General features: G+C 40.4%; 1 protein-coding gene across 1 annotated transcript in view; it reads right to left on the reverse strand.

Moving 5' to 3' along the window:
* The window catches only part of LOC132830480 (linker for activation of T-cells family member 2-like), a 78516-nt gene that overhangs the window by 53803 nt on the left and 10451 nt on the right, over positions 1 to 14262 (reverse strand). Inside the window, exon 2 of the mRNA XM_060848234.1 lies at positions 10193 to 10291. Within this exon, the coding sequence (XP_060704217.1) occupies positions 10193 to 10289 (97 nt within the window). The 5' untranslated portion in view covers positions 10290 to 10291. The remainder of the gene's footprint in view (positions 1 to 10192; positions 10292 to 14262) is intronic.

Genomic DNA, 14262 nt, shown 5'->3' on the forward strand with positions numbered 1-14262 from the left:
TCCAAAGAATCTAATAAGTCTGAAGAATTTAAAGTAATTTACATAATCAAAGAAAAATGTATAACAAAAGTTTTGTACCTATATCTGAGGCTTTGAAATGAGGTTGCTGCAGAGGTTGTAAAAGTAATGGATTGAATCCTTCTTAGATTCTGAAATGGTAACAATGAGTTCATGTGTCCATCCAAGAAAGGAGGAAACAAAAAGAACAAGGCGAGAAATAACAATTTAGTCACGTGGAAATGGTGGAATGCATTTTGTGAAAAAGTCTTTCTCAGGGCATTGAGGGTGACCCGCACTTGTCACCAATCCCTAAATGCCCTTGTGTAGGTTAAGTGCTGTAATGGAGTAAGTTCCAGAGGTTTGACCTGGTGCAAGTGATGGAACAGAAATATAGTTCCAAGTCAGGATGGTGTGGAACTTGGAAAGGAACTTGGTATTCCCATGCAACTGCACCCCTTGTTCATTTAGGTGGTAGAGGTCACAAGTTTGCAAGTTGGTGTCAATGGAGATTCGATGAGTTGCTTCAGTAGATAGGTCTTGTATAAGAAAACACACGGACAGCACAAGTCTGAAGGTGGAATGGGGTGCCAATCAAGTGAGCTGTTGTGTCCTGAATATTGTCAATCATCTTGATAGACAAGACTGGAGCTGTAGTTATCCGGGCAGGCAGAGTGTACTTCAAAATTGTACCTGAAAAACATGAACTGTGGACTCAAGAGGTGGGTTACTCACTATAAAATCCCCAATCTCTGGCCTCCTCTTCTGGCTTCAGTATTTATGTGACTGGTCCAGTTCAGTTTCCGGTGTGGACAGAGGATTGGTTATGGGTCAGAAAGCAAATCGGAAATAAATGAGTCAATTTCAAGTTGACAGTCTGAACTGCCTCAAGAATCAGCGCTTGTGCCTCAGTTAGTTTACAATCTAAATTAATGAATGAGACAAAGGTACCAAGGTGATATATTTGAGTTTGACACTACAAAGCTGAGTGGAAAAAGTAAGCTGCATTAATAATAAAAACGTGCAAAGGAATATTGACAAGTGTGTATGTGCTGCAAATGTGTTGCTGGTCAAAGCACAGCAGGTTAGGCAGCATCTCAGGAATAGAGAATTCGACGTTTCGAGCATAAGCCCTTCATCAGGAATAAGAGAGAGAGCGCCAAGCCGGCTGAGATAAAAGGTAGGGAGGAGGGACTAGGGGGAGGGGCGATGGAGGTGGGATAGGTGGAAGGAGGTCAAGGTGAGGGTGATAGGCCGGAGTGGGGTGGGGGCGGAGAGGTCAGGAAGAGGATTGCAGGTTAGGAGGGCGGTGCTGAGTTGAGGGAACCGACTGAGACAAGGTGGGGGGCGGGGAAATGAGGAAGCTGGAGAAATCTGAATTCATACCTTGTGGTTGGAGGGTTCCCAGGCGGAAGATGAGGCGCTCCTCCTCCAGCCGTCGTGTAGTTGTGTTCTGCCGGTGGAGGAGTCCAAGGACCTGCATGTCCTCGGTGGAGTGGGAGGGGGAGTTAAAGTGTTGAGCCACGGGGTGATTGGGTTGGTTGGTTCGGGCGGCCCAGAGGTGTTCTCTGAAGCGTTCCGCAAGTAAGCGGCCTGTCTCACCAATATAGAGGAGGCCACATCGGGTGCAGCGGATGCAATAGATGATGTGTGTGGAGGTACAGGTGAACTTGTGGCGGATATGGAAGGATCCCTTGGGGCCTTGGAGGGAAGTGAGTGTGGAGGTGTGGGCGCAAGTTTTACATTTCCTGCGGTTGCAGGGGAAGGTGCCGGGGGTGGAGGTTGGGTTGGTGGGGGGTGTGGATCTGACAAGGGAGTCACGAAGGGAGTGCCACCTCCAAACGGACCCCACCACCAAGGATATATTTCCCTCCCCTCCCCTATCAGCGTTCCGCAAGGACCACTCCCTTCGTGAAACGAAGCCTCCAAGTGTGTATGTGAGAAGGCAGTAGGTAAAGTATAATATGGGAAAATGTGGTGCTCACCATTTGGATGGGAAGAATAAAAAAATTAAAATGAGAACTATTTTGATTGATTTGCAATGATGTGGCTCACAAAGTTAGCATGCAGATACAGCAAGCCGTTAAGAAGGCAAATGGATAAATGAACTCTATCATTAACGCAAGAGTAAGGAAGTCCCACTGCAGTTGTAAAGGGGGTTTTTACAAGGCCATAGCTGGAGTACTGTGTGCAGTTTTGGTCTTGGTATCTATTGAACAATGTGGAAATGGGATAGTGAAGCTTCACTAAATTAATTCCATGAGAAAATGCAGAGTAGAATGAGCACACTTCTTTCCACTTCAGAAAGACAGGTGATCTCATTGAAACATAAAATTCTGAGAGGCCTTGATTAACTGATGCTGAGTTTCTTTGAACTGGGAAACCTTGAAATAGTGAGTATAGTCTCAGGATGAGGGATCAATAGCTTGAGAGTCTTTAGAATTCTCTACTTCAGTTATTGAGCACATTTAAATAGGAGATCAATGGGCGTTTCAACATTAGCAGAATCAGAGGATAAGAAATTTGGCAAGGAAGTGGAATTAAGATCGAAGATCAACCATGAACAAGCCTAAGGCGTCATACAGCTTACGTCTGCTCCTGTTTCTCTTGTTCAGGTTCTACGCAAGTTTATTACATGATAGTGTCTGTCGAATTACAATTTGTAGTATGATTGATATTAAGGCTATAAGGAGACTTAGATGGTGGGTCGGTCCCCTTTGAGATTCAGAGCTGTCCTCCCACTCAAGTTGTTATTATGCCAGCGTACCAGGGGTAGCTTAGTACTCTGCTCAACATTAAACCTTTCTGAAACAAATATCTTGTAAAGCAATTGACAGCAATCTGATAAATTAGAAAACATTTTGCTACAAGATGACCTCCAACCTTGTAATTTATGGCATTAGGTAACTGTAGAGCAAAAGCCGTAAGTAATAAATGTGCAAATATCACCAACATAATGATCAGAGCTGGGTGACAGTTGATGTATTTAAAATCTTTATTCTGGCCTTGCATTTGGTTCTATTAACCTTTAACATGCACTCACGTGGGCGTGCCCAGACTCCTTGGACTGCCTACGAGTTTATTCATGTCAACAGCCTTTCCTGTCTCAGTGAATTTTTACATACTGCAGATGTTGTCGATTTTTGTCTGTTTGACTGAACAAGAAAAGGGGTGTGGCCAACCAAAAAGCACCCTTAAGCCTATGACTGTCCCCTTCATAATCTTTACAATCAGGACAGAGCAGGAATAAGATACAAAATGGGAGCAAGATAGAAAGTGGAGTGAATTAAGTGCAGGGAAAATAAAGTAGAAATAAAAGGAAAGAACTTGCATTTATACAGCACCATTCAGGTTCTCAAGATGTCGTAAAGTGCTTTCTACCAATTAGTATAAGTGCGGTTCACTCAAGTAGTCAGAGTTGCTATGGTAAGATGGACTTTTACATACAGGTTGTGCCTTGGGAGCTGTGGGTAGTTATGGTAGAGGTTCTAATGTTCTTTGCTGCCAGCCAATGGATTGGCCACATTATGAGCACATCATAGTTGGCCATAAAATTATGGAGCAGGACTTGACATGGTGCTCCCAACTCTCACGGAGAGCTGATACAGGCAGTCTAGATTAGAGTGGTGCTGGAACAGCACAGCAGTTCAGGCAGCATCTGAAGAGCAGTAAAAATTGACGTTTCCGGCAAAAGCCCTTCATCCTTCAGAAATGGTCTTGTGATGCTAATACAGGCAACATCACAAGACCATTTCTGAAGTATAATTGCAGTTCTAATGTCAGGAAACGTAGCGATCAAGTTGTGCGCAACACACTCCCACAACTACTGGAGAAGTAAATGACCAGGCCTGTTTTACTGTAATATTAAACTTTTGTGTAAATATCATAATGCAGCTACTGAAAACAGGAAACTAGTCAGCTCAGGGAAACTTTTCTGCAACTGCTGGGAATCTAATAGCATAGAGAAAGTAAAATATTCTACAACACTACAATTATCTCTGCGTGTGGATTTGTTCATATTTCATTAAAATTCCTGGTTCCAATTGTAAAAATAGTTCAAACTTTAGCCTGCAAGTCGGAATTCTTCAGTTCATCATAAACTATTAACCTCTGTTTGCTCCAGGTGGAATTAATAACAAGCACAATTTAAAAATAATCATGGAGAAATATCATGCAAAGAAACTGAGTGGAAAGTCCAGAAAGGAAGTCTGCTACACCTCCTTTGTGAAGATCAACACTCGATTTCTGCCAAAACAGCAACTTCTTTCATCTGTACAGAAAGGGGCAGGAGGTAAACGGGATCACCACCATCACATTTCTTATTCAGTCACATATACATCCAATGTGTACATATTTCAACACTACATCATTGTTGGTGTCAAAATTTTGGAACTACAAACATCACAGCAGTATAACAGCACCTTCCTCACACTGGCTGCAATTGAAGAGAATAAGCACCCACTGCCAACTTCGAGAGCAATGAGGCATTGCCACAGATGCCAACATTCACAGAATTAATTCAAAATGCATAAAGAATGAAAGAATTTGTACACATATATTGTCTCTACACCTTAAGACATCTGACAACGCATTGAGGTGAAATCTTCATTCTTCTACAGGAAGTGTAGCAATGAATTCATGAAAATCAAGATCCCCAAAATAAAAAAGTCAATGACTAGTTGTTGGTAGAGAGGTAAATATTGGAGTGGGGGGGTCTGTTTAGCTTGAATGGTTGGTTTGTGAAGCAGTGTGATGCTGACAGCATGTGTTCAAATTCCTGTATGGCTGAGGTTACCATGGAGGACTCTCCTTCTCAACCTCTCCCCTCGCCTGAGGTATGGTGGCCCTCATGTTAAATAACCACAGTTGTCTCTTTCTAACAAGAGAGCAGTTCTATGGTCTGGTTAGACTTGGATGAAATATTGGAGGGAGTGTGCATTATTAAATACTTTTACTTTCATCATTATATTATGTTTCTCCCACTGTTAAGGACTGCAGAACAAGCAAGAATAATAAAAAAATGAAAACATCGAAGGCTTCACTGAAATTAAGTCAGGATCCAGCAGTGATAAATGTCTTCAAAAACGTCATAATAAAACACTATTGCTCTAAAAATGGAGATTTTCTGATCAATTACTGAACTGTAAACAGAAATTTGCATTAAATAGCAGTTTCAACACGGCAAAACAGTACAATGAACAGCACAGCAGCGTAAGCAGTTATAAATTGACATGAAACTGAAGGGGGTCACATTGGCAGATAACTAAAGGTTTTGGGAAAGAGGCAAATTTAAGGAGGAGATGGATAAAGATTTTTGGAAGGGTACTCCAGTGCTTAGAACTTGTAAGTAAAGGCCAGGCACCAATTGTGGGGGAAAAGAAGTTAGAGACTTACAAGAGGCCAAAAATAGTGACAGAGATTTTGGAGAGTTGAAGGTTGCAACGATAAAGAGAGGTGAGCTAATGGAGATATTTCAACATCAGGAGGAAAGTTTCAAACTTTGGATCAGCAAGCCTGTGGGAAGGAGGCAGAGGGTTGTGGTAAAGGTGGGGTGGGAAACATGTGAAAAAGATTGCTGCAAATTAGGAGATAGCTTTCTCTAAACTGCAACGAGATTTTAATTTAGAAGCAGGGTTAACGTTTCAGGTTGAGATGACCTTTCATCAGAACTGAGATGAAAGGTCAACATAACCTGAAACATTAACTGTTTTTCTCTCTCTCCACAGATACTGCCAGACTCATTCAGTATTTGCAGTATTTGGTTTTTAATTCATTTTTCCAGCATCCAGAGTAAGTTCATTATGATTTCATGAAGGAGGTCTAGTTGTTGCAAATAAATGGTGCAGTTTCCATAAATAGCCAAAATTCTTAAGTTCTTAGTGCAGTGCTTTTAAGTTTTGAAAAATGAGGGCACTGGGATCTAAGGTCTCCTGAATTAAATCCCATATTTTCACATGCAGGTGTCAAGCATACAGTGAAATAGGCAGTTCCAGTTAAAAGGGTAAAAAATGAGGTCTGCAGATGCTGGAGATCAGAGCTGAAAATGTGTTGCTGGTTAAAGCACAGCAGGTTAGGCAGCATCCAAGGAACAGGAAATTCGACGTTTCGGGCATGGCTTATGCCCGAAACGTCGAATTTCCTGTTCCTTGGATGCTGCCTAACCTGCTGTGCTTTAACCAGCAACACATTTTCAGTTCCAGTTAAAAGACCAAATACAGTGTTAAAATTTCAAAACATTTTGTTGAAAAGTATCAATGACTTTTATGTCATACATTTACACAGAATATTTAAGAGGAGTTTCTGCAAATGTCCTTGAAATAACATCAAAGTATTTGAAGGAAAGTAGCAAATAATGAATTGTCAAAAATTATAATACTATTTCATGTGATAATGTTAGCAGTTGGACAGAAATGGATTATCGGCAGTGATCAGTTTCAACCTTAGTGATTAATACTTTGCTCATGGCTGTTCCTGGAGTTTGAAACTCCACCGTTTTTAAATGTAAAGCCCTCAATGTATCATTCCAAAGTTGGATTAGAAAAGTATTGGTGAGTGAGAGACAGTCACATATCCTAAGAGGTAGAGTTGGGTAGCATCGTGTTGCAAGTTTCTCAAAAGGCCACAAAGTGTAGAAGTTTTGTCCTTTCCCGTGAACTTCCAAAAATGTTGTGAAAATATTTTGAAGAACGGGATGACCTTGGGCAATATTTATCCCTTAGTCTAGACTTTAAAGGCAAGTTATTTGGTTGTTATCATATTGCTACAAATCACCTGCAGTGCTTCAAACATTATAACAATGGCCACTCTTGAAAAAGAAACCCAAGTGGCTGAAAAGTGCTTTCAGATGTATTATCATTAAAGGCACTATAGTAATGCAAGTTACTCCATAGTAAACTTAACAGGATATTGATAATCAGCAAGCATGTGGGGAGATGTTCCCATTAACTGCAAATGCTACGGGGTATTGGAGGATGGTGGGGAAGCAAGGGAATATCCTCACATTCAAACTTTGCACCAAATTTATAAAGGAAGCAACAATTTCCCATACAGTCCTGAAGCTAATACAGTTCAGGTTCCCGACATACCTCTGATCCACCCCACCAACATGTTCATGTTTCGTGTCAACTTTCAACAAAACAGCCTGCAGTGCCCAGTCTAGGTTTCACAACGACATAGCTCAAACATTACCCAACACCTGAAAGCGAAGTCAAACTTGCTGTCTGCTAACTGAAATAGATCAATTCTCAGAACATATTTGATGACACTGTTGTATTTTGCTGTTGACTAAACCCATGAAGGTTTCATTAAAAATGTTAAACTGTTTGCAGCATGTCATTTTTATTTCACTTTCCATATTGCATTATTTTTAGTCCTCCCACCTCTCAATCTTGATGACATTTAGGATCTTGACCTACAAAAGATGGGATTTGAAGAGCATGGCAGAATTTTACCATAAAAAGGTTCATTCAGTAGTTTTATATTTCCATGATTAACTTTTCAGGTATGCATTAAAAAGGCATAAATTACGTTGAGTCTAAGTTAAAATCATTGTGAATCCCTATCCATTGCTCACATACTACTTTATATTCTTATTTTTAATAGGGGAGTCAGTAATTTAATGCTAGATTAATTACCTCGAGGCCGAGATTAGCATTCTGGCAACATAGGTTCAAATTCCACCACCGCAGCTGGTGGAATTTAAATTCTATTCATAAATCTGGATAAGCGAGCTGGGAAATACGTTAATATTGGGGAAATTCCAAATTCAGGAATTTAAATTCAGTTCATAAATCATGAATATAAAGCTAGGGGTAATGGTGACAACAAAACTACGGTCATCATAATAAGCAATGTGGTTTGCTAATGTCCTTTTGGGAAGGAAATCTACTGTCTTTGCCAAGTCTGGCCTACATGTAACTCCAGATGCACAATAATGTGGTTGACTGTTAACTGTACTTTCAAATGCTAACTTAGATAACAGATAATTGGAGTAGACAATAAATGCAGGTCTTGCCAGTGATGCCCAAATTCCACGGAAGAAAGAATTAAAATTATGTGGTACAGTCTGTTCTGCTATAATGAGTGTTTCTTCAACGTAAATGGCTTTAACACAGTTGAAGAATTTAGACCATTATTTGGAGAACATGAACTTTTCTTATTTATACTGGCTATAATGCGATCCTGGCCCCATTAGTTTAAGTGATACAGCTATTGCACCATTTTCTTATAATGCAAAATCGCACGAGAACTGGACTATCGTGTTATATCAGAATCAACAGTATTTCACATGCTTTAAAAATTATAATGAATATTTAATGCTCGAGATCAAGAAGTTGGGGGGGAGGGGGACGTTGGGAGAAAAAACAGGAGAGAGAACTCAAGAAAAATAGTTTATTAAGCAACTGAGCTCTCTATTGGAACAAAGTGACTGGTGCCAATGCAGAAAACAACCTTGTGCAGAAAACTGTGGAGAAGAAACACAATAAAAAGGGAGGGAGGTGGTGGTCTAATAATGTATGTGGAATAGTAATCAATCCATAGAACACAGAGCAGATATTAGACCATTCAACTCATTGAGTCTGCTCCACCATTCAATCATGGCTGATAATTTTCTCAAACCCATTCTCCCACTTACTCCCTATAATCCTTTATGTCCTTGTCATTCAATAACTTATCTATCTCTGTCTTAAATACACTCAATGACCTGGCCTCCACAGCTCTCCATGGCGGTGAATTCCATGGATTCACCACTCTCTAATTAAAGACATTTCTCCTTATCTCCATTCCAAATAATCTTCCCTTTAATCTAAGACTGTGCCCTCAGGTCCTGGTCTGTCCTACAAACGGAAATATCTTCCCAACATCTACTCTGACCAGGCCACTCAATATTCTGTACGTTTCAATCAGATCCCCTCTCATCCTTCTAAATTCCATCGAGTGGAGACCCAGAATCCTCAAACATTCCTCATATGTTAAGCTTTTCATTCCTGGGACCATTCTGTGAACCTCTCTAAACACACTCCAGGGCTAGTACATCCTTCCTGAGATATGGGGCCCAAAACTGTGCACAATACTCCAAATGTGGTCTGACCAGAGCCTTATAGAGCCTCAGGAGTACATCCCTACTTTTATATTCAAGTCCTCAAAGTAATGCCATCATTGCATTTGCCTTACTAACTACTGACTCAACCTGCAAGTTTACCTTGAGAAAATACTGGAAGAGACCTCCCAAGTCTCTTTGCACTTTAGACTTCTGAATTTTCTCCCCATTTAGAAAATAGTCCATGCCTCTATTCTTCCCACCAAAGTGCATGACCTCACATTTTCCCACGTTATATTCCATCTGCCAGTTCTTTGCCCACTCTCCTAACCTGTCCATACCTTCTGCACTCTCCCTACTTCCTCAATACTACCTGCCCCTCTACCTATCTTTGTTTCATCTGCAAACATAGCCAGAATGCCCTTAGTTCCTTCATCCAGATCATTAATGTAGAAGTAACTCATGCTATTGCTAATGCTCTGGGGACACGGTTCAAATCCCACCATGGAAACTACTGGAATTTAAATTAATAAATCTGGAATTAAAGCTATTCTCAACAAAGGTGACATCAAACTGTTATTAATTGTCATTAAAGCTGCTCAGGTTCACTAACGTCCTTCAGACAATTGCCATTCTTATCCAGTAGACTCAGTAATCTAGATTACTTACAGTGTGGAAACAGGCCCAACAAGTCCACACCAACCCGCCGAAACGCAACCCACCCATACCCCTACATTTACACCTTACCTAACACTACGGGCAATTTAGCATGGCCAATTCACCTGACCCGCACATCTTTGGAATGTGGGAGGAAACCGGAGCACCCGGAGGAAACCCATGCAGACACGGGGAGAACGTGCAAACTCCACACAGTCGGTCACCTGAGTCGGGAATTGAACCCGGGTCTCAGGCGCTGTGAGGCAGCAGTGCTAACCACTGTGCCACCGTGCCGCCCAATCTGGTTGACTCTTAAATGAAATAATCTCACAAGTCGCTCATTTTAATGGTAAGTATGGATAGGCAACAAATGTTGGCCTTACAGCCCACATCCCATGAAATAAATAAATAACCAAAGTGTTAATTGTCTGAATTTGAGAGTCTAACACACACCAAGATCACCAGATGTCATGTGGAACCAAGCAAATGGGTACTTACTGCGATTCCCAAATAGTCTACACCTGGAACAGAGCAATACAACGATCGCAAGTAGAAGAACAGAGAGAACACCCAACCACAGCTCCGCTTGATTCATTCCTGTGTGAGGAGTTCAAAAGACACAGCATTTATACAGAATTAAAAACACTGTGAAACAGTCACAATTTGTTCATAATTTTAATGTAGCCCTGTTTCTACACTATTATTTAAGCACTCACTGTCAAGATTTCTCGTTAAGAAAATATTTCCTGCTTCATGCCTCGTCACAAGTTAATTACAGAAAGGAAAGTCATTCGTCCAGGAAGATTCTTCTCCCTTTTAATTAATTCTTAAATGATTCCAAGTTTCCCACTTCCACTTCCCTATCTAGGAGCTGATACCATATATTAAACAAATAATGTTAAGACTACACTGGACTTAATATGTTACAATTTCCTTCGATATTCCAACCCCAACTATTTTCAAATTCCGTGTTATTTTTAAACCCACCATTGACTACCTTGCACAATTCTAAGAAACCAGTCATTTTTTAATCAAACTGATAGGCCCCAAGTGGTTTCAGATTTTTCTCATCAGCCAGTCTCTGACAGCCTCATGGCTCTTCTTATTTTGAACTTCGGCTATCGGAGTTGACACTGTGCTCAAGGTGTGGTCTGACCACAGCCCTTGATCATACTTCCTCTGAACTGTATTCTGCTTATAATTGGACATTCTATCAGCTTTGTTAATTGCTACTCTGCATTGATACTTTGTCTAAAACTTTGAAGTTAAATTTCATGTGGTTCTTTCAACAAAAATTGTGCCATTTATTTTGGATAGATCTGACATGCCTTTCTCATTATTTCTGTCAAGTCCTTCTCTCCCCAGATTCATTTCTCAATTCTCATTTATAAGCTTGGTTTTCCTGCTGATATAATTCAATTGAAATTTGCCTTTCATTCTAATTCTTTAGCCTTCATATTGTCACTGTACTTGAGATCTTTCATTATAGCACACTTTTTAATCATGCAATACACCCGCTATAATTTCATATGGGGTCAATCATAGACTTTATGAAAAATAATCACTACTAATATGAAACAATAAAAATCAATAGGCCAAAATTCAATTTTTAAAACAATGACATTTTTAACACATAGAAAACTGTTTCCAAATCACATTACTCAAATATGCATAAGTATCAGACTTCCACTTGCAAGACTTCTGAGTACAATTGGAATACATCCAACTATAAAGATCAAAGGACTGAAGTGCTGGTGAATACAGCCAATTTACCAGACAATCTACCTTCTTGATCATTCATTCTTTCCACCTTTGGCACCATAGCTGTAATGTGAACCAGCTACAAGATTCTCTGCTGCAAGTCGTCATGGCTTATTTGACAGAATGTCCTACATTTGTCTAGAAGGAACACCATCACCTCCAAGTTCCCCTATAAAAGTCATAGAACATCCCAATTTACAACTACAACACCACTGTTTCATCGGTGCTTGGCCGAAATGTCAGAACTCCCTCCCTAACACCAGACTGGATGGACCTAAACCATAGTAACCACAGGATCCCCAGGTTAGCATAACCTCTGAATTAGGGGTTGCATATTGACAGACAGTAGTGGAATCTGTGGAATTCGTTATTAGATTAGATTATTTACAGTGTGGAAACAGGCCTTTCGGCCCAACAAGTCCACACCGACCCGCCGAAGCGCAACCCACCCATACCCCTACATTTACCACTTACCTAACACTACGGGCCATTTACCATGGCCAATTCACCTGACCCGCACATCTTTGGACTGTGGGAGGAAACCGGAGCCCACCCGGAGGAAACCCACGCAGACACGGGGAGAACATACAAACTCCACACAGTCAGTCGCCTGAGTTGGGAATTGAACCCGGGTCTCAGGCGCTGTGAGACAGCAGTGCTAACCACTGTGCCACCGTGCCGCCCACAAAGAATCACAGAGAATTGCTGAGACTAGGTATTTAAGTTAACTCTAGACAGATTTTAATCAGTAAGGGAATCAGGAATTATGGTGCAAAGGCAGGTAGGTGAAATTGAGGGTTAGCTGATCAGCCATGCTCTTATTGAATGGCACAGCAAAGTTGATAGGCTGAATAACCTTCACCTGCTCCTACGTTTTACGGTCTTACATTGGCTCAGCACAACCTTCTCAAGGATGCCTAGGGATATGCAATAAACTCTAGCCTTACTAATCACTTTGCAAGATTGAAATTTTAATATGAATATGACTAAGTACCTCAAGCCTGATTTGCTATTCACTCAGATGACAGCTGATTTAAATGCCAAGCCCATTTATCCATCTCTGCACCTTATTCAGGTAGGATTTAAACCTCTGTAGATTTCTTTAAGTCTATCCATTGTTGACAACTCTTCGGACTTCTTTTAGAGTATTAAACATCTCCACTAGCTGGAAGACTGCATAGTGAGTAAACGTTTCCATACTTAGTTGGCTACAGAAGAAGAGACATTAGGGGATCTCCCTGGAGCATGACCAAATCAACTGTTTGGAAGATAGATGTCAGATGAAACATAATGTAGAGAGAGACAAACATTTGGGAGGATTACAAAGGAAATTGATAATGAATGGGAAAACTTTTAAAAGAGAAACTTAGGAGCTCTGACACACATCTTTAAGAAGAAAGGTGTGCATTTATACAACACGTTTCATAACCAACAGGCTTCTCAGAGCATTTTACAACCATGAAGAATTTTTCAAACATAGCCACTGTTGCCGCATAGCTAGCACGAACAAGCTGATGAAATGCTTGCGAAATCGAAAGCTTCTGTTTTAACCCAACATCTCTGATGGGAATGGAGTAGGCTTGTGTCTATGAAGTGCAAAATTTGGCAGGGTTACACTGAACTCAGGGCTATCGGTTTCCGAAATAAAAGTATTAAGCACTAAAATTTAGGAAATGCTACACGAAGTATTTGTTAAAACTGTAGTCTGAATGCTGCGAGCCGTTTGTAAACCCTGCTTTAGTAAAGATGAGAAAGTCCAAAATTGATTCAGAAAAATCTTATCAACCGTGAGAAACTATATTTATGTGGAGACAAAAAAAAAGTTTCCTTTTAATAGAACAATCAAGCTTAAGACGAAAATTGATAAAATATTAAGACAGGTTTTGATAAAGTGAATGGGGAAACAATTTTTGTTTTGTTAGCAAAAAGCAGTGACATGTTAAGATAATTAGAACGAAGAATGAGGGAGTAGATTTTGGAATCAGAATCCTAAACAGTTTTTGAAAGGGAAAGTAAATGATTAAATAATGAAAAGAGAAGAGTAAAATGTAGGGAAAGAACAAGGGAAATGGACTAAATGGACAGCACTTCCAGAGACTTAACATCTGAAATGGGCTGAAGCCCCCTTCCATATTGTAACGTTATGACTCAATATGGGTCTGGTCTGCTTCCCGTCAAATAATATCACTCCAGCAATTATGATCACCCAAACCCTCTTCTCCCTCCCTTTTTCAAAGACTACAGCAGCTCAAAGCAGCAACTCACCACCACTTCTCAAAGAGTGATGAATGCTAGCTTAACCAGCAGGAGCCACATTCTGTGATTGGGTGAATAAATAATCCCCAAACAAACCCCCAAGCCAAGCTTCTGACCTTATCTTCCATTCACAAACTAGTTTTCAGAAACTGATTTCGTAAATATTCGTGGTTTTTTTTTTAAATGTGTAAGATATTTATAGCACTGTACAGAAAAAAAAGCATTGTAACCAATTCAACTCCATGCTGTTCTAAACACTTCATTAAAAATTTAATTAGTGATTTTCCCAAACACACCAATTCCACGGTGATGGAACATATTTTTGTTTCTTTGTTGTTTCATGGGATGTGGGCAACACTGGCAATGTCAGAATTTGTTTCCCATCCCTAATTTATTCCCTACCCATCTTTATTTTTCTTGAAGCATTGACGGCTAAGGGGTGACCTTATTAAGTTTCCTAAAATCATGAGGGGCATGGATAGAGTAAATAGACAAGGTATTTTCCCCAGGTTGGGGGGTGGGGGGAGGCGTCCAAAACTAGATGGCATAGG

This window comes from Hemiscyllium ocellatum, chromosome 31, assembly GCF_020745735.1.
Source record: "Hemiscyllium ocellatum isolate sHemOce1 chromosome 31, sHemOce1.pat.X.cur, whole genome shotgun sequence".
Lineage (NCBI taxonomy): Eukaryota > Metazoa > Chordata > Chondrichthyes > Orectolobiformes > Hemiscylliidae > Hemiscyllium > Hemiscyllium ocellatum.